Below are 21,054 nucleotides of genomic sequence, written 5' to 3' on the forward strand. Positions count from 1 at the left end.
ATTTAATATCAATAAAATCAACGTAATTCTTCAAATGATATTTACATATGATGATTTCTCGATTTCTATTTGCTATTTGTAGTTGGTGCGAGCTATTATTTCAGGGGGGAAATAGCATGAACGGAGTTCAGGTGTGACAAATGCTAAGACGTATTAATAAAGGACATGCAGCCACGGCTGGGTATCACACACTCGGCTGCGGGTTGCTGGTTGAGTTCCCTGCAGGCCAGGGTTCCCTCTTTACACACACACATAGGGTCGACGGCAGGGCCCACTGGTCAGTCGGACCCAGCGGCGGGCCTCACAGGGACGGTGCGCGCTGCCTCTGACCGGACAACACATGCAAATCCCAGAAGAAAGAGACCCCGGGAACACTCAGGACTCAGGTGAGAAACGGCGGCTTCTCGCGGATCATCAAGGGCTCATCAGTTTGCTGTTTGTTTGTTTTCCCTCCGCTTGAATTAATATCACTTCTGAAAGAGTTCGATTAATTCGTCTGGCAAAGGATAAAGATGAGATGAAAAAGATAACTTGTATCTCTTTTATTGTGTTTTATTATTATTACTTGAACTGGCTCTCGTGGACGGCGTGTTTTTTTTCTGCCGCATTATGTTATTTTACAGCTTTACCAGAATTCCTTCTGTAGATAAATAGATTAAGAAAATATTTTCGTTTAAAATATATTGGCAGAATTTAAAGAATGTGCAGGGAAATTGGCTAAACGTATTTACATTTTGTTGAATACCTCAAATTAAATCATTTAAAATGTAAGCGTAAACCATATTATAGGTTGGTGTTGCTGTGCACGAATAAACAGAACAACCTTGGCTTAATTTACATAAAAGGTGCAAATAAAACCCACATATTAAAATAGTTCTGATTCATAATTTTTCAATAATTTCATACAATCAATCAAAACCGGTATTTTTCAACAAAAATTTCTACAACAAAAGCAACAAAGATTCTAGCAAATAAATACATAAATTAAACAATTTAAACACAAACCTTTAATTAGAGGTTTTCGCAGACATTTTATGAGTTTTTGATATTAAACTATTAACATATACATTATAGAATATTAATGTAGATTCTCTTTATTTTTACAGACACAATAGCCGATCCCTTAATCGCCTCCATCTTCGTAATGTTGTTAAACGATCGTTTCCATCAGGCTGGGAAAACATTGGTGTTGTCTTTAGGTTTTCCACATAACGGAACATCGTTTTCTGGAAGCCACTTGGTGTGTGGGGAGGGCATTGAGGGGGGGGGGGGGGGGGGGGGGTGTTTGTTTGTTGTGAATGACATTTGGAAGGTCTTCATCTCGAGAAAAAAAAAATCCCACCTCTGTCTCAGCAGCCGCTCGCACCCAGGGGCCCTTTTCTCACCCATCTCGACCAAATGATCTTCATTTAACCTTTAATTAGTTTCAACCCCCCCCCCCCCCCCCCCCCCCCCCCCCCACACCTCCCACCGGCGCTGTCGGGAGGCAGCCTCCCTCTTTCATGTCGGTCTGTTTGCACAGAGGCTCCGCAGCAGCTGATGCGAGTCCCTCACAGACTGCAGTCCGATGAGCCTTGGCTCATTTGGCGATAGTAATCGCCGACGCGTTTGGTCTAATTACCGGCTGAGGTATCGAAAACGGCCTCTAACCGTTTCATTTAGAAAAAGGGCCTAAAATAGGGCCTACATGCCTGAGACAGATTTAACAGAGATACTTGTGGGTGTCTGTTTAGGTCAGTCTTGGGAGCTTTTCATCTCCCATTTTACGCATGAGTTTTGCTATAGTAAGAAGAAAGTTTTAAAGCTCGTATCCTCACAATAGCTCATTATTCTGGTTTCCAAAACAGACTAATGCGATTAATTGTATGACTAATATACGATATATTAATACAAAAAAACAAATTGAGTAATTAAGGGGGGTTTCTCTGTAAGGCACACCCTTAACAGCATTTAACAACTCCATGAAGTTATGAGTAGAGCGGGATGAAGGAGGGAGGGGGCGGAGGAGGAGGAGGAAGGGTGTAGTAACTTTTGTCGCCCATACCGCTTTTCCACAGGTTCATTTCGTCCTCCAATTGGATGATGGAGCACGCTTTCGGGGAGGAGCAGCGTAGAGCAGCCAAAAGGGAGGAAAAATTTAACGAGTAGAAAAAACACGGTTCCTAGCCGTGTGGACTCATGCGCCTCCAGTCTTACTTTTAGGCTTCTCGCTTTCCCAAATGTCCTCGGCGGCAGCGTTCGCTCTGTCCGCTTCGCCGTGGTGAGTTGTGGCTTAAAAAAAAGGAACTTCTAGACGATACAGGAAGAAGAGAAACCAGAAACAGATTGGGAGCACGCGACGAACTTACGAGGGTTTCTGGAGGGGACGCTTTTTGGGGAGGTTTTACGCATAGCGCAGGATGCAGGCGCGCTACTCCGTCTCCAGCCCCAACTCTCTGGGAGTTGTACCGTACATCAGCAGCGACCAGAGCTACTACCGGGCCGGCGGTGGATACACCGGGATGCCTGCACCCATGAGCATGTACTCCCACTCGGCCCACGATCAGTACCCGGCCAGCATGGCACGGGCGTACGGACCGTACAACCCCCAGCACCAGGCAAAGGACATGGTGAAACCTCCCTACAGCTACATCGCTCTCATCACCATGGCAATCCAGAATTCAGCGGAGAAAAAGATCACCCTGAATGGGATTTATCAGTTTATCATGGAGCGATTCCCGTTCTACCGGGACAACAAGCAGGGCTGGCAGAACAGCATCCGGCACAATCTGTCTCTCAACGAGTGCTTCGTGAAAGTGCCCCGGGACGATAAGAAGCCCGGCAAGGGCAGCTACTGGACTCTTGACCCGGACTCCTACAACATGTTTGAGAACGGCAGCTTCCTACGGCGTCGGAGGAGGTTCAAAAAGAAGGACGTGCAGAAGGACAAGGACGACCGGGACAGGCAGGTCAAGGACCCCTCGTCTCGCACCCCGGGCCGGGAGCAGGACCCCTCAGCGCAGGGCTCTCATCCGGTGCGGATCCAGGATATAAAGACGGAGAACGGGACGTCTACGCCGCCGCAGGCCGCTTCCCCGGCCCTGAGCGCCGTGCCCAAGACCGAGAGCCCCGACAGCAGCAGCAGCATGTCCACTGGCAGCCCGCACAGCGTGCCCTCCACCCGGTCACTCAGCATGGACGGACCCGAGCACCACCAGCACCACGGCCAGGTCCCGGCGCAGGGCTTCAGCGTGGATAACATCATGACCACCCTGCGGGGGTCTCCGCAGGCCGAGCTGTCCCCGCCACTCATCGCCTCGTCTCGGACAGGTATCGCCCCTTCCATGTCGCTCAACTACTCCCCCAACCAAACATCCGCATACAGCTCGACGACCTGCAACCAGAGCGCCATCTCCAACTCCAACGCGACCTATCACTGCAACATGCAAGCCATGAGCCTGTACGCGGGGGAGCGGTCCTCCGGCGGCCACCTGGCGCCTTCCACCACGGTGGAGGAGGCCCTGCCCGACTATTGCATCACCACGACCACCGCGTCCCCTCTCGGACACAACAACCTGAGCCAGGTGGGCCAGGACGGCCACCACGCGCACCAGGGACGGCTCGCGTCCTGGTACGGGGACCTGAGCCATTTGAGCCCGGGTTACCCGGCGCAGCAGCAGAACTTCCACTCTGTGCGGGAGATGTTCGAGTCCCAGCGGATCGGGCTGAACGGCTCCCCGGTCAGCGGGAATAATAGCTGTCAGATGGCCTTCCCGTCCGGCCAGTCCATCTACCGCACCTCGGGAGCTTTTGTTTATGACTGCAGCAAGTTCTGAAAGGCAAAGTGTTTAAATGAATAACTCTAATATATGTTTTATATTTTGTTTTGTACTTTGGCTCGTTTGTTCCCTCTCGGAATGGACATAACAGATTCAGAGACTTTCTTTTTTTTTATCGAGACGTGTGTAACACCGAAAACACGTAAGTTTGTTTTCCCTCTAACTTTGAGAATTGTTTATAAAGATGGCACAAACACCAGCTTTTATGACCATATACTGTAAATTATAACCTAATATAGTAATTTATTTTCTAGAAAAGGGGAGTGGTTTGGATATTGAGGACCAAACACTTTAAAGTTTCTTTTTCTTTTTGGTTTATTTGTCCCAGTTCTTGTATAGAAATAGAGGGGGGCTTTAGTCTGTACAGACTCATTTTATTCATCTTGTCTTATTTGTTAAAAAACTATTTTGAAGGCATTACATTTTGTTTGTTTAATAAAGTGCCGTCTATTTGATCTTAATTTGAGTGATTTATTAGCAGTGGGGAGGGGGTATTTTTTGTTGTTTATAATCAAGACATCATAACTAGGTAGATGTCAACATGCGTTTGGGCTGAAAAACAATTGGCGATATTTTCAACTTGCTAAAAACGAAGGTGACAAAAAAACGCTTTCTTTTAGTAAATAAACAAGGAGGGGTAGGCCCTAGCTTTTGTGGCATTTTGTATCTATACGTGCATTTGAATCTTTCAGTGCATCAACATTATTTGAATTGTTTTAGTTAATCAAAGAAAACGAACTAATGAAACAGTGTTTAAGGCCCAACGGCACTGGGTCGCTTCAAGAAGGAATAGCCCACCTTACTTAAGTGTATCAGGGGCTTCAACCAGAGAGGGTTCTCATACACACAAGAGGTGAGAGCGATTCATTTCACTCTCAGCATAAAAGCCTCACGCACGCCTGCAGATTGAAGATATTTAGAATCCAAATGCAAATAAATGCGCGCGTGGCAGCGGTTTGAACTCCGCGTGGGCCTCGTGGGCACATTACCAACCGAGCAGGCTTCCGTCTGACTGCTGTTTGTGGAGGATGGGAGCTTTTGGACGGGACAACGACTGCAGCTGCATTTGTCTTGGGTGTCTTCGGGGGGACGTTTTGTTGGACGAGCAGACCCCACAGGGCCCCGCTGATGCATGACGGGGACGGTCAGACTGGTCTTATGTGTGGGAGGCTTCGGCCCGGGCCAAAGACTGACCTGCCAGCTGTTTATTTATTTCTGTGATTCCTTGATGACGTGACCGCCCCCCCCCCCCCAAGACCCACATTCCAGGCCATTATGCCAGTTTTAAGCCTGTACGCGCTGGAAGACCCACAGCCTTCATATCCAGTTGAATCAATTACGATTCAGTATTAAAATCACCATCATGTCGATAATAACTTAGGAAAAAAAAATCATTGCGAACTATTTTAGTCGAGCGTAACGGTGAAATTCGATAATGTATGATAAACACCATTATTCGGACCAAATTCAAATCGACAACAATAACAACTATACCCAGGAATTACAACAATTCTTAACATGCATTATTATAATAGTATTTTAGTTTTGCCTTCAGACTGTGTGTCTGTCTCCCTGCAGAGCGGCAGAACGCTTAAAAGTGAAAACGTTTCAGGCCTGTGTGGATGAGATTTTAATGAGTCAGTGAAACTGTCAATTACAGCACACAGAGGCTCCGCGGGGCCACAAGTCAGATGAGTCAAGGCCATAAAACCAGCGTAAACAATGCGCACCACTGATGCACGCGCAGAACGTAAACTACAATATTGCCCCGCGGAAAAAAAAAACATTTCTGTGATGGCTGCGGCCCTCGGGGGTCAAGGAAGGAAAATCCAGTCCCGACTTACAATCATTTTTCATTGTAAGGACAAGACAGGAGGAGGTGATCGGGGTCAACGAAGAGGATGTCAACAATGCACTTTAGGAAAGGGCGGCGAGGAGAACTGCCACTACCCTTATCTAAAGCACCTTCCCGGGGGCTGGAGCCCGCGTTTAAATACCCGCAGCCTCCCTGTGGAAAGCGGAGAGGACTGGAAACGATGCAACGAGGCCGCCGAGCGTTCAAACAGATGCACGCGGGGTTCGAGGTAACGGAAATTGAAAATCCACACAGCGGCCCGGGGGATCGCGGCGCGTCGGTGCCGGAGGACTGCTGAATACCGAGCATGGCGAACACGTGATCAGCCTGATGCTGCGCTAATTGTTCGGCATGTACCAAATCATTTACAGGGAGCACATTAGTGGCTTCATTGAAGCGGAACTATTTGGTTAATGGTTTGGATTTTAAAGAAGCTTCTGTTCAAAAAAAAAAAAACGTACAGCGGAAGCATCTTAAATTTGTATTTTCTTCTTTTACAGTATATAACATTATTGAGCTATAGTATTTTTTTGTTTTTGTTTTGCAGTTGGAGGCAAAACGAAAATATATTTTAAAAGAAATCCACGCCGGTTAATCGTTCATGGTCCAAAATTGGAAGAAAACCCCAGAAATGTAATTTGGCTTCTGAGGTCCTAAACAACACCTATTTAATTGATGAGAAAATGTTTTTGAAAACCGTACAAAAAGGACATTCAAACAGTATAAACATTGTGTTACACGCTAAAGGTGTAAAGAACTTTAAGAGCAGACAATTTGTGGAAACTAATGTGTTATGTGGGTCTAATTAAGAGCCTTTTCTGTCTGAGGTGTGCGTGTCACCGTCATTTAAAACAAGCGAGTTGAACAAATAAAACAATGTATTTTCTCTAATGGTTATAAGCGGCTTTGCTGATATTTGGACCGATTTAGTTGAATATTTTCACCCATTCCAACATTTCACTGTCCGTCTTGAACACGTCGGTCTTGATGTTTTTCTATAACGTTCAATCAACATCGGAGGAGTCCGATTCTCGTTAATTCGTTTTTCCCCATACAAGGACCAGCTGAAAAATTAAAAAATATTATTTTATTTTGCGGAAAGGATGCTATTTTCATCCCCCATGAAATGATGAACAGATTGATATATCCAGCCGGCCTTATAAATAATATATATTTCCTGAAAATGGTTTCACGTGAATCAAAAGGGGCTTTACATTAAACGCGTCTGTCATAATGTGCTCACAAGGTGTCAACGCAACATTAACTTCAAGTTCCTTTCTTCCTGCTGCAGGCTGGATTTGAGATATTTCCTCCTAAACTAAACCCACTTATTGTCCGTTAAATCGGACATGAAATACTCTCATATTCTCATCTAACAAGGACTTGTGGAATCATGAGCTCAAATGGACCGATAGAGTGGTTTCATCCCCTTAAAATGTTTGTTTAGCTGCAAGACGTTTTTTCTCCCCCCCCCCCCATCCCCCTTTTTCTTTTCCTCTCTCTTGCTTTACATTGGTGGTCCAAAGAGGCAAAGGGACTCGCGTTGCTTTCTTCGGGTGCCAGCAGCGGCCCGGATCACGCGGCCCGCCTGATAAGTGTTGTTGAGCGGCGCTCGGTGCACCTGCGAGGGGCTTCGGGCTCTCAGCGCGGTGTCGGGGCCCCAAAACAAGCGCGCAGCCACATCTGCTTCCAATTCAGAGCGCAGGACGATCCCAGCGAGGCCTTTAAATGTCCTGTAGGTGTTGTCCCAGAGACGGAGAGGAGCGATCCCGACCCGGAGCCCCGGACCCCTCACGGGGACCCGCGGGCCTGCGCACGAGTTCAATGTCAAACCGCTTGGAAATAATACCGCCGGGTGGGAGGTAATGAAGTACTTTTGGGAACTTTAGGACCATCTGAGCGGTTCTAATTTCTGCTCCTTCGATGAGTGTTAATACTGTCGTTTTCACGGCACCGTTTCTTTCTGACAGCCTGCCTTACTTTGCAGATTCATATTTTATGACTAAAATATGTGAAAAACAATGGTTGAATTATACTTTTATAACACTAATATATATATATATATATATATATATATATATATATATATATATATATATATATAATATATACTAGTTCCTAAAGTGTAACTGTGCAATCTATTAATTCGATGCAGGAGGAAAATACTATATTTCTAACTACGGTTACCGACTTAATTGCAAAAAAACTAATTAAACTGTAATAATTAGTAAAACTCAAGTTGTTGTCCTCACAGCATTTTAAAAGGTATAATTGCTAATTACATGTAAATTCCCTTCATACACACGCAGGCTGAATGTTGCATCTTGTTTGAGACAGAATACACACACAGGAGGTTTAAATATCATCTGTAAGTGTTTCGCTGTATCAGCGTAAAAAAGCACAAGGACTATCATCAGGACCAGAGGTCCGGATCCCGGCCTCAATCGGCGGGAAGAGGCGACTGAGAGCGGGGCCCCGCACGCCGCGTCCGGGGAGAGACCCGCTTCCTGCCGGGTAAGAGGGGCCCAGTGCTCGCTAATGAAAACCCTGGAGAGCCACAGCGAGCCGAGGGAAACGACAGGAACTGAGCCAGGCGACCTCTGCACAACCTGGCCGAAACACACACACACACACACACACACACACACACACACACACACACACACACACACACACACACACACACACACACACACACACACACACACACACACACACACACACACACACACACACACACACACACACACACCTCTCAATCTTCATATCAATATGAGCATTAATTATCAGTTTTGTGAGCTTAAAAAAAATATAGAACGCGTAATGACCAGCTTTTTATTATATCAAAGCGCTCATTGTTATATTAGTCAACCAAAAATTACACCTGTTAAATTACTATTTTCCAAGATAAAATTCTTCAATTTTCTTTATATATTTGGCCATTTCATTGTCCGACAGAAAAGTCCCTCTTAATCAATAAAACCGTTATCAAAAGAAACAACATAAATAAATAAAACCTCAACCTTCTGCACCCATGACATGATACGTTTGGAAAGAAAAAAGACATGACTGCTATGTGATAGCAAAACAAAATCAAACAGGGTGCTAAAAAAGAACAATCAATCATAATCAATAAAAGGCTACGTTAAATCCCCCTCAACGAAGAAGAAAAGACACAATTAGTTCATTTGGGAAAAAGTCATTGAGGTAAAAATACAACATGTTCCCTAGTTTGTGGAACACTGGAGTGCTAAAAAGTTCCCGTTCTTCCTGGAATGATGACTGATTTGGACTCAGGCATTTGGGTTGTTTTTCATGAGCTTGATGTCTTCATCCACCATCTCCTTCACCAGCTCCTGCAGAGGGGCCCCGTGGACACACGTTAACACTTTACCTCACAGGATGGTAACTATGAAAATGTTGATTCATCGTGAATGAAGTAAATATCTGGACAAAAAGAGAAGAGCTGCTGATTGTAAATTAAATGCTTTCTCTTTAGTTATCTACACGGTGGTTTATAGTGGGCCTGCTATTAATTAAGCAATAATTAAATATAATAATTTATTCACATTCAACTGAAACGTCTTAAAAGAAAGACTCATTATTGATGGATATTAAGCCTCAATATTTTTATACCCCAGAGGATACTGTGAGGTACAAAATCCCGTCTGAGTTTCAGGTCAGATATTTTGCTTGATTTCATCCCGAAATGTTGCCGAACTAATGTCATATTTTATTGTCTTAACAAATTATACTTCTGGTATTAGTGTTAAAACTCCCCAAAAGTTCCCCAAAAACAAAGAAAACACATATTCCTTTACTCACTTTAGTATACGACACTGATCCGGTTATTGTCTACTAAATCATGTTACATGAATTGTTATAAAGTAAATTGGAATTAAAGAATAAAAATAGTAATTTAATTCTCTGCATTAAATGGAGGCTCATTTTAAACATTGTTAATGATATCGGGTTGATCTTCATTTAGCTGTGTTGCATATTGTCATATTTTGAGACAGAGAGCTATTTTATTATCTTACTATATTCCATGCTTTCCACCACGGAGCTTTAATGAAAACCTTTCCAATGAAGGAAGCGATTTTCCTTCTCTTATAGAACGTATGGTGGGACATGACGACTCAGACATAATGTTTTCTGATTTCATATCCTTCACCTCACTATCTCCCCCATCTACTCTCATAACCTCTCCCGCCTTTTATATATCTAGATGCAGAGCGAAATACACATTCATAGATACACTTTGTCACCAGATTCTTCTTATTTTTAAGAACTGCTATTATTCCTCATAGGCCTTCCGAGATATTATTTTTTCATCATTGGAAATTGCGCTTTCTGTGGCTCAGAGACCATTTATTTCAGACACTTATTCCCTGTCTGTGGAAAAATATCCTCCTAAATGCATATTGATTTCATCCACATCATCAGATGTGTGACACGCACCTCGAAAGTGACCTTTGTCTTCCAACCAAACCTCTGATATGCTTTGGTGCTGTCGCCCTGCAGGTAGTCCTGTTGGAAGGAAAGAAGAGAAGAGAATGAAAAGTCAGAGAGAAAAGGAGAGGAAGGGAGAAAGGGACAAAGGGAGAGGGAGGGGGGGGGAGGGCAGAAAAACAAACAAATCAGCACTCATATGATCTGATGTCGACGAGGAGGAGAATCCTCACATCCAGACCGACTGGATTCAACTTAATGTCCAAACCCTACGTCTGCAAAGTGATGCTCGCTCGCTCCCTCTCGCTCTCCCTCCCTCCCTCTCGCTCTCGTCCTCCCTCTCTTTTTTCAGAGGTCACAAAGTCTCTCTGGCCATCAATCGCCCCTCTCGGCTCCCCACCTCCGATCTGTCCAGACGGCCCCCGTCGCTGCCAGAGGATGATGAATTGTGGGACTCTGGTGGTGTAACTCGCCGCCCCCCCCCCCCCCCCCCCCTCCAACCCCCAGCCCAGGACCCCCCACACACCTTTCCCCTCCTCAACCCCTAACTCATTTCCCCCCCTGTTGTGTTTTGCACTGGGTTCAAGATCCAACGAGACCCTTCATGAGACCACCAAAGAGACTGAAAAAAACATTTCCCCTGTGCGTCCTCTCTCTCCCTCCCTCCATCTCTCCCTTCTATTTACATCTCAATTTGGGTGGGGGGGGGGGGGGGGGGGGGATTTCATCGCTCAAGCATCATCCGAATTAAGTTAGTATCAGAAACACACACGTTGGCCTCGAGGGGTCTAATAAAACGTGATGAATCTCCCTTTTTGATGAACTGATACTGTACGATCCTTAATCTTTCAGCTAATTCCAAAAGGAACGAGAAAAACCCTGCGTTGAAAAGTCAACAGAGACATCTATTTTTCTTGTAATCTTTAGCGGTCGTGGCTTTGGTTCTTTCGCAAGAATTCCCTTTTCTTTCTTTGTTTTCCCTCTGCGTGGAGGCTGTATTCATATCGACGATATTGCCAGTATGTGGAGACACAGACGTTGGCCTCACATGATCGCTGAGCCTCTCACTCCCAAACCATGGGCATTAATTGCCGACATCATGACACCCAACAAACTCCTAGAACATCTTCAAGATTTTGGATCCCGGATGCAGGAATTTGCTTTAATTCAGTCACACGAGCCTTTGAGTGGATTCGTACTTTTGCATTAGGGAGTTACAGGGTGGCTGTGCAGCGTGGGAGATACAGAGCTACCACGTGGAAAGTGAAAGAAAAGGGACTGTTCAGAGAGCTTCTTTTGTTTCTCAAGTATACTGTACATGTGCACGTTTTAATGCCGTGTCGTGGTATGCGTGTCGTTGCTGTACTTGGGAAAAGCCCAAGACACATTTCCATTGGAATGTAAAATGAAGATCATGAAATCCAACCGAACGCCCGTACGCACGGCTGTGAGCAAAGACAACGTGCAGCAAAATGAAGAAAAGAACATTGACGTATCCTCCCCTTTCCAGGGACACGCATGTAGCCGAGCAAACTCTCCCTACAAACGGAGTCTCCATCGCGCTGAATCAAAGAAGGTCGACATGCCAGCCAGCCGGAAAAGTCTGGCTTTCTCTAATCAATCAGGGCAGATGTTCCGGCTGCTGGTTGTATCCCAAAGTAACAGAACACAAGTAAAGCTGCACGATCTCTGGACTCTTTGAAGTTGTTCCACAGAAAACTGGTGTACATTTAAATGATGATTGCCGCTTTGAGGGACAAACAATGAATCCCGTGCAATAATTCCATTCATTCAATTATTTTCCTATTGCAATTATTTCACTGTTTATTTTGGAGCCGGGCTTGCTATGGACATATGTTTGCAGAAGTTGTGGTGTTTCTTTTGTAGTATGTTTCCTGTGTGTCTTAATTGCACTGGTCAGGACCAACACTCCGCATTCCATTGTATTCCTTACAATGACAAGAGAGGCTTTCTGTGCTACACTGTTTATGGACCTGACCTATTACCATTATCACGTTGAAACAGGGAAAGGCCCCCCACCACATGGACGCACATTTTGGGTGCTGTGTCTTTACATTTCCATTATTTGCAAGCAACAATATGAGCACAATCCATGAAAAGCAGACCGAAAGTCCACAGGCGTCAGGCGGCCGTAATAGTGACAAAAGACGTGTCTTTTATCCGACGTTGAACCTCTTGAAAATGTCTTTTCTGGGTGATCTTATTACAGAGGCACTCAGTGGCATAGTTCAGCCTTTTTAGAGAGCAGGGACCCACATCTCCACGGCGCTTAATCGCAGTCTGCTGATTACACACAACGGCGAGAACACTGAGCGCACACACAGAGGACAAGTACAGGCTGATTCGGTCTTCGACGGCCCTCCGTTTGAAAACCTGGTTCAGTTCAGGGTGTTTTTATTTTTTGACATCACAGGGTGCACATGCAGCCCCGCAGATGAAAGCTACAGGGCCCTTTTTCTCTTTCCCTCCGTCTGTAACGGCAGCACAAGTCGCTCTTTCTCATGTGAGCAGCTCTGTACATTACTCACATCCATTTTTGGCTCCGAGACCATAACTGGAAACATTTTCAGACTAATTACCTACAGCAACGAGACATAGTTAATCATGGGGGTGAATGCAATTATTGTAGGGTGACTTACTCCACAATTAAATGAAATAATCCACTTGCTTCATAATTATGTTGATTAGGGTTTGTAATGGTGAACATTTCGAAGCTGGCATAAAATAAACAATAACTGGTCTCGTCACGAACACTGAAGCCAGTCTGGAGTCGAGTGTTACATTTTGCGTCAAGAAAAAAAACCCGGTTCAAGATTTGAGCTTCCGTGTCCCTCTTTTGATTGGTTGTTGAATGCAAAGGGGGCGGGTCCCCTCTGGTATGAGCGCGGTAGAGACCAATGGCAGCGAAAGGAAAGGAAAACAGATGCAGGAAAGTTGGCGTGACGATGAGGAGTGGAAAGTAAGTAGGGTTGAAGTAGGGTTTTGTTTAGTTTCCGTCTGCGTGCATATGTAAATCCAGGGTACTGATATAAACTCCGAGCTGTGACGGAAATGCAAGGCGGCGACCTCCGGGTCTGAAGAGCAGCCATGCGGAAGAGCTCTAAACTCGTGGGTTGTATGAAAGCCGATAGCCTCACTTTAACTTGACCAACTACCTCAGTAACATCACTAGTTACCAATGGCCTTTAAAAGTGGATGATGTACCCAAGAGGCTTTGACTTTTTAATTTACACAACCAAGAAATGACTTCCTCTGGGCTTTCAAACAGCTGACCAACAATCAATGGTTGCCGTCACTGTGACTACATCCACTGCTTGTGTGCTGCCCACGGCTGGTGCCAGAGGCCGCCGGCAGGAGCTCACTTCAACGGAAGCCAGAGACACTGACAAATTCTTGTAATGCAGCTTGTGATTGAGACATCTGGCAGATCATTTTTGGACCAGTTTAACATTCTGTAAAATACGGTTATCCCAGAAATGAAATGTTTGGCACTGAAATTGGCAGCAATATTTAAATCCACACACAGCTTTAACAGGAAGAGTTGTGCTTTGCATTATCTTCATCTGCCATTACAGCCTGGTCTCTGAAATCTCCATCGGAGTGTGGCAGGAGAACGCCAGTTGAAATCAGACTCTCGTGTGCTAAGTCTGCCGTCTCAGCAGACAACCACACAGTTCAGCATCCAGGAAGCTAATCCGGCGCCTGGTCTTTCTCAACCAGGATTTCTGCAGGTGACGGACAATCCCACCGTCACATGAGCGGTCTCCAGAGTACGGCTCACTGGAATAAAAGCCGCTTCCAAACTGCTAACAACCGCGTTCTGCGGCCAAGTGAACTCACCCCAAACACAGCATGTAGCAAATAATTCAACACAAACTACTAACAGATGGGGGGGCACAATAAAAAAGTCATATGGATCCGATTTTGAACCAAACCCAACGTTTTGGTACATCCTGTTTTAGAGGCAGGGCTCTGCCCATGTCTGGAACTAGGCAGCAGGGATACTAACAACAGCTAGAAAGCCGAAGATTAGCTGTGACAAGACGTGTCCCTCGCGCTGCGAGCATTAGAAACATTTCAGAGATTGTATTTCGAGATGAGCTATACGCCCACTCTGCTGCTGTTACCATGTTACAAGCCGATAAGTGAGCATCACGGGCCCGGAGCACTGATGTTTACTATGAGCAGGAATTACGACGGGGGAGAAGGCGTATGCAAATGCTTTCATACGTGAGCCAAAGCTGGAAAAACCGAGACGAGACTTTTATTTGTTATGATGTGTCTGAAGGGCTCGGAGCAGGCGGAGTAGCGGTACACATGAGCATTTGTTTTTGAAAGCGATGGATGAAACTCAATACGACAGTAACCATTAGCTCCAGTGGTTGCTGCTGCAGAAGATCCAAGAACAAAATGATTCAAGTCTTAAATTAATTCAAGACAAAGCTTAAAGAAACTGCTAAACAGAACAGTTGTGATTCATGGCGCTGCTCTCGGGAATCACGTTATCTTTTGCCGCTGTCATGTGCAGAAATGTGCAACAATTGGACAACACTTGGTAATTGTTGTGACGAGACGTTTATGGCTCTCCAAGTGGTGGAGACGCTCCAGTGGCTCACCAGGGACAAATGGGAGCCGTAGCCGTGCTGGTGGCCTCTTTTCCATGAACATCTGCTACTTAATGGATGTTCCCGTGGTGGTTGGTGGTATTGAGGAGTTGCAACATGTTCCAGGCGTTTTTACGTCCATATTTCACAATAAATCATATCTACTTTACTGTAAAGTACAATGTGAACTCCTTGAGCAAAAATAAATCAACAATTGTGTCCTCACATGAAATAAGAAAACACCCAACCATTATTTTTCAAATACAAAGTATATCTCTTTGTTTTGAGCTAATCTGAAAAGGATCTCGTGGCCACCAAGCTTAGTAGTGCTGTGTTGGTAAATGTCTTATTGGGGAGGACTAATATCTAATTGTGACTTGGCGAGATTTGTTTTGGATGAAGGCCTGGACCAACACGGCCCCCCTGAAGCGATGCTTCCATGGCTCACCTTTCCATTTAGTATGAAGTACTGGCCGCTTGTAGTCAAGTCTGGACTGCGGCTGGAGGCTCGACCTCGGTACTCTACTGTGTTTGTCCTGACCACGATGAAGAAATCTCTGCAGTTCAAATGCAGCTGTATATAGTCAGTATATGCTCGCCAACTGCATGGCCCATCATTCCCCATGCCTGCCGTCACCCCCTTTTCGCGACACGCCCAACTCTAATAAAGACGAGACGCCATAAAGAAGCTTCAGAAAGGCAAAAGTGAGCGACGAATGGAGTGTGATCATGGTTCATAAAGCACACGGGCTGTAAAGAGCACTCAGGGAAGGCATTTAACGCAAAGGAATTCTGGTATCACTGCAAGGCCTTTCAATAAATCACACAGCAGCACCAGGGCTGACCTCCGAACACATAAGGGCACGCACACAAACATGTAGCTGCGTGTGGACACACACGAGCATACACACCTATAGTACTATGAATGTCGGGAAAGGTGGAAAAAAAAATGTTCGTAATATTACTTTCTTCCTACTGGAATCACAACTTACGGGGGGGACACATCAAAGGTTGTTGGGAAAACATCTCTCCCCGCTCTCCCTCTGAGGGGTGCATGCTGGGAGACTATAATGTGGTTTTGGCCAGTAGCAACTCTGGTATTTGTACAGTGGTGGACATGAGGCTGCGAATACAGACTTCAAAGAAAATCAGATAGAGCGGCAGAGAACGCTGTGAGAGCCTGGAGGCCAAGGTTTCCATGTCCCCAGTAGACACAGATGTTCCGACCAGACCCAGAGGTTCTGACCTCGACCTCGTTGGCTTTTTGATGGAAGAACTCAACCCCTTTGCTGGGCTTTTTATATCCAGGACGACACCGACGCTATTAGGACAAGCAACGGGGACATGAAGGGAGGAACATGAAAAATGCGTTTTCCCCTTCAGAAGGCAAACTGCTGCCTGTATGTAGTTACATGGAGGCGGCAGCGATCACCCTGCGGCCAGGTGTGTGAGCTGGTATGAGTGCGTGCAGGTCGGGACACACTCCCAGCAGAAAGCAGGGGAAAAAAAAGGAAGAGCCACATCGTTTCTAGTTGTTCAGACTGAGAGTCACAAATCTGTCACTGGTCAATTTCTGTGCACCTCCGCCAGCATCGCCTCAACTTATTTGAAACAAAAGGCCCCCATTTTCAGCTGAAGAGGAAAGAAGAGACTTTTGTGGTGTGTGCATACCATTGGTGGGGTCTTTGTCTGCAAAATCCAGAGTTATTATAAATACAGAGACTGCAAACCGTGTGCAAAAATGCTTTGACATGTCAAGCTGGGTGTGAACTGTCCTGCTTAAAAGGCAAATTTACAGATTAACAGTGATGTTTATTGTGTTCAGGCATTTTACTGAGTCTCTTTTTTAAGAGCACTGACAATATTTATGTATGTATTATGGTATTAAGAGCTCTATGTTTTTAATATTTAACACCTTTGGGGTGGGACAATAACGAGCACTTTATCGACCTTACAATGTTTACAGTGAGTGAAATATTTAAACTGGCTGCGCCGTCGCTCTACATTTAGCCTGATATATTTGTCGTTTCAAGAAATCCTGGCATCTCACAGGAATTTCTAAGAATTGGTTGATTGGGGTCGGAAAGGTTAACTGGCCGTGTCTGTGTGCGTCAACATACTTTGGCAACACAAATCACAGAAGTTAATAAAGCACCGCTGAAATACATGTAGATGAATTGTGAGATGCTGCGTCTTTAGGAATCAAGCAAAGTAATTAGCCACTCCCAGCCAGAGGTCAAAGGTCAGGTCCAGTGTGTGTGTGTGTGTGTGTGTGTGTGTGTGAGAGGGAGAGCGCGGTCGAGAGAGAGGGAGAGCTGTGTGAGTTATAGCTCAGGTTTCCTTCCCTGACTCCCCATGCAGCTTGGCCTGCACACAATGTGTTGAGTGACCTCTAAAGGGTGGCCCTGTCACCCTGACGAGTACGTACACTGCACACGCAGGCATGCTCACGAGGCACAGCAGCCTCTAAAGAGTCTCGATTTTAGGATACACCAACGCGCACGCACGCACGCGCACACACACACAAAACAGCAGGAAACAATTAGCAGAAAAGCAGGAAAGTGTGAATCTGCTCAGAAGAGAAAGTGCAACTTGCGAGAAGCTAAAACATCCCCACGCGTCCTCTGGGCCGCGTGTTGATTGCTCCGCATCAGTGCTCATTAAAATTCCTGGGGGAGCCGTGTGATAAATATTTACGCGTCTGAGGACACACTCCACACACACACTCCAAACACACTCGAGCGGCTGGATCTAGCTGGCGATAGCGTTAAGTGCCCGGCAGGCTCTGGCAGCGAGAGGGATCCGCAGCCAGTCGCGTGGTGGCTTACGTGAGGCGTTTACTGTCGAGATAACGGGAGGACGGCGTCGATTTACGACCGCTAATCAAGGTTGAAATGGGAGATTCTGTGTGTGTGTGTGCGTCCGCAAAAAGTCTTTTAATGTGTGAAGTTTATGGAAATGAAGAGGAAAATATCGCACATTTGCACATCTGGAAATAAATGCTATTACACACACAATACACACACACACACACGCAGTGTAACCACAGCGGAGCTGGACTCCTCACTACTGTTCCACTAAGCTGTTGCCGCGCCCCCCCCCGCCCCTCCTGTATTCTATTATTCCTGTGGACGGGAAGCAGATCATAATTCCTGCAGTCAGCAGAAAGTTTCAGAGTGAGAGATTGAGGGGGAGGGAGGGGAGGAGGGGGGGGGGGGGGGGGGGACAGTAGGGGAGCTCAGGTGACTGTTCATTTCCACAGGAGGTCATAATGAAACTGTTCTGTTAAGTCATTCGCAGTGATAAGTGAAACTTGTGTTTAGTCGGTTTGTGCGTTTGTTTGGGTGAAGCAGCGCTCCGTGTGTGTGTGTGTGTGTGTGTGAGAGAGAGAGAGTGAGAGAGAAGGGGGGAGTGAGAGGTAGAAGTCATCCAGCTTATCTTTACTGGCGTGTGATCTGTCCAAAGCACCGCGCGGCCCGTCTGGGCTTTGACACCCAGCCGCCACGTTTCGGTCGGCGGTGATTGTCGTTCACTCCGGTGAATTAAAAAAACAGCATCTTTCTCCCCAGAAACGATGCTGAAGTGGCTCAATAGAACTAGAAGAGTCGTGTGTAACTGGCACTTTTTCACCAGATTGCCCTTCGTGGTTTCTGTGTATGTGGTCCATTGTTATCCCGGATAGAGCGACGAGCCTCTCGGTCTGCGTGTGGGAGTAACGCACATTCAGCTGGATTTTTGCTTCTCCTCTTGCACAACGTCATTTCAGAATGCCGCTTTTCAAAGACACAGCACAATCTGTTTTACGAGGTGTCACGCTTTTAGTGCGCCTCGTGCCTTTGAACCGCCGTGAGACGACAGACGCTCGGTCTGGGAGACGCTGCTTTAGATCACTGCAGCACACGGGAGCCGTTTGACATCCTGTTTGCCTGCTGAGGTCGCGGGGGCCGACTGTAAAGCTGTGGCTGACAGCTAAAATGTTATTAAAATCAACAGGATCGCCGAACCACACAAACCACAATAAACTGCAGAAATAGGTTAGTGTTCTCTAAAATGTACAAATCTGGATACGCACATTTTAATTTGATCTACAGATTCAGAAACCTGTGATTATTTCTATTTACAATTTACCATATTAAATTAAATATTGTGATATTCATTGGCACATTATATTCTACAGACTTGGTACGGATTTGCTCCCTTTGATATTGTAAATCATTTCGCGATGTCAAAGTAAGAGCAACGAGCCGCTCTCTGAACACGCTGATGTACCATGTGACCTCCGGCGCTCCACGCCGTCCCTCGTTCTCTACGTTCACACAGTGTGCATCAAACCTGTTTAAGTTCAGAGAACAGTCTTGTTTTTTCCCCTAAAGGTAATATTTTGTATCTACTAAGAATAACCTTCCTTCCTTCTAACTTTTCTTGCATCTGTTTTTTTATTAATGCGAAACAGAATCCATATTTGGCTTTTTTTTTTTTTTTTAAACAGTTCTGAGCTGGCATGTTCACCTCAAATATTGTTGATAGTTAAATTATCCAAACCAAATGGCTGCATTTTTTTTTTTGAAGAAAAAAAAACCATCTCAGAAAAGCTTTTAGCAACAACTTGAGCCTTTAAGAATACCCCAAAATGAGAAAACACAAGCTGATCAGGGGGGAATTTGAAAGCGTTTAAAAAAAATTTCAACAGATTAAAGGTTATAAACAATTCTAACCGCATTAGGGGAACAAATATATATCTGCAAACATCTCACTTTCATCCAATCCACAGTTGTCCAACAATTCAACCTTTTTCCGCAGTGACGTTGAGTAGAAATACGGTACGAGCAGCAGGAGCAGAGCGGCCCATCGGGTCACCCCTTCTTCCTCCTGCCCCACCGGCGTGGAGGGGCAGGAGGAGAGGAAAAGCCAGTCGTTGGTGTTGGATGAAATATGGGGAGGAGGAGGAGCAGGAGCAGGAGGAGGGAACTGTCCTGTACGGGCCACATCTCCTCCAGAACGGCGTTTCCTCTGCGAGCAGCATTCCTCATCTTATCAGCCCCAATAATCTGCCGTTCTCATCGTGCCCAAACAGGGAGAGCGCGAGTGTGCTGCTCGCTCTCTCTCGCCCCCCCACACTGACTCTCTCTTTCTGTGTCTGTTGGCTGGTGATAGAGTGATAAAGCCGGGGGGGGAAAACAGTGAGCCGTCTGTGGCGTAGAGGAAGTGGTCGCTCCGTCAGCCTCGTAGAGGAGGTGAGGGAGCAGCGGCGGAATGCAGCCGGACACTCGCAAGCTCCACTTTAGTGTTTCCATTTAATGCCAAGTTCTGCTTGTTTTCACAGGTAAATACTGTGCATCAGCCTCCACTGCAACTGTAACTACCATGTTACTTTGCAGATGAGAACGTGTGATGGTCTAAAAACATTCAAACGAGCACTTTATTATAACAACAACAAAATATAACTAAAAAAAGGTCGTGCGGAAGAGGAGGACAAGCCGTGTGAGGTACGGAACGATTGGGGATGAAACGACGGGCCGACCTTCAGGTGAGACAACACAGTTGGTTAAATGGTAAGTTACGCTAAACTGCTGGAACCGTAAATTACAGACTGGATGAACCACCATAATTGCCACTGTGGCACAAATTTACAGTTTTATTGTTCTAGAAGGTGTTTATGGAGACATTGTGGGAGCGCTTTCTGTTTAACCGCCAACGCCGGTGGTTTACACTAACTACCCTTCTTTACGACCTGTCTAATGTGCCGCTTGTATTTATTGCACCATGTGATCCTTTTTTACTCACATTGTTAATGCAGGACTTTCACTTGGAGCGTTTTTTAACATTCTGGTGATGCTAGTTTTGTGCTAGTAAAATATCTGAATGTTTCCTTCCTGAGGAAGGTGTGTGTGTGTGTGTGGGGGGGGGGGGGGGGGGGGGGGGGAGCATAGTGTGTTGGACGTGCGCGCTCCGAGAATGATTGAGTGAGAAATAGAAAAAAATTGAGCAAGAGCCAGAGAGCGAGCGAGCGAGAGAGAGAGCGAGAGAAAGGAAAAGTAATACGACGGCGCAGCCTTAGGGTAACAGGAATGTGGGGGCTCCTGAGTTCAGGAGGGGTGTGTGCGTTTGTGCGTGCGTGTGTCATATGGGTGTGTGAATACTGGGGCGACTGAAGGGAGCAGACCCAGAATTAATCGCCCAATCAAGATAAGAAGCCAGAGAAAGACATTAGAGAGGTCACACTACAATTAACCCCACCTCTCTCTCTCACACACACACACACACACACACACACACACACACACACACACACACACACACACAC

At 45.8% G+C, this 21,054-nt stretch overlaps 2 protein-coding genes across 2 annotated transcripts in view; one reads left to right on the forward strand and one right to left on the reverse strand.

Annotated features, from left to right (window-relative positions):
• Positions 1 to 281: 281 nt before the first annotated feature.
• Positions 282 to 4,279, forward strand: LOC120823868 (forkhead box C1-A). Its single transcript, XM_040184299.2, has 2 exons — positions 282 to 386; positions 2,058 to 4,279. Exon 2 carries the CDS (start codon positions 2,400 to 2,402, stop codon positions 3,813 to 3,815), a length of 1,416 nt encoding a protein of 471 aa, XP_040040233.1. The 5' UTR covers positions 282 to 386; positions 2,058 to 2,399; the 3' UTR covers positions 3,816 to 4,279.
• Positions 4,280 to 8,494: 4,215 nt separating this feature from the next.
• gmds (GDP-mannose 4,6-dehydratase) overlaps positions 8,495 to 21,054 on the reverse strand; it is a 118,644-nt gene continuing 106,084 nt past the window's right edge. The window contains exons 10-11 of the mRNA XM_040184300.2: positions 10,135 to 10,203; positions 8,495 to 9,029 (exon numbers count right to left, since the gene is read on the reverse strand). Of these exons, the coding sequence (XP_040040234.1) occupies positions 8,967 to 9,029; positions 10,135 to 10,203 (132 nt within the window). The 3' untranslated portion in view covers positions 8,495 to 8,966. The remainder of the gene's footprint in view (positions 9,030 to 10,134; positions 10,204 to 21,054) is intronic.

Source organism: Gasterosteus aculeatus, chromosome 8, assembly GCF_964276395.1.
Source record: "Gasterosteus aculeatus chromosome 8, fGasAcu3.hap1.1, whole genome shotgun sequence".
In the NCBI taxonomy this organism is placed as follows: Eukaryota; Metazoa; Chordata; class Actinopteri; order Perciformes; family Gasterosteidae; genus Gasterosteus; species Gasterosteus aculeatus.

What these genes read in the sequence shown, in the direction of transcription:
- LOC120823868 (XM_040184299.2), top strand. Translation starts at nt 2,400, where the DNA reads ATGCAGGCGCGCTACTCCGTCTCCAGCCCCAACTCTCTGGGAGTTGTA.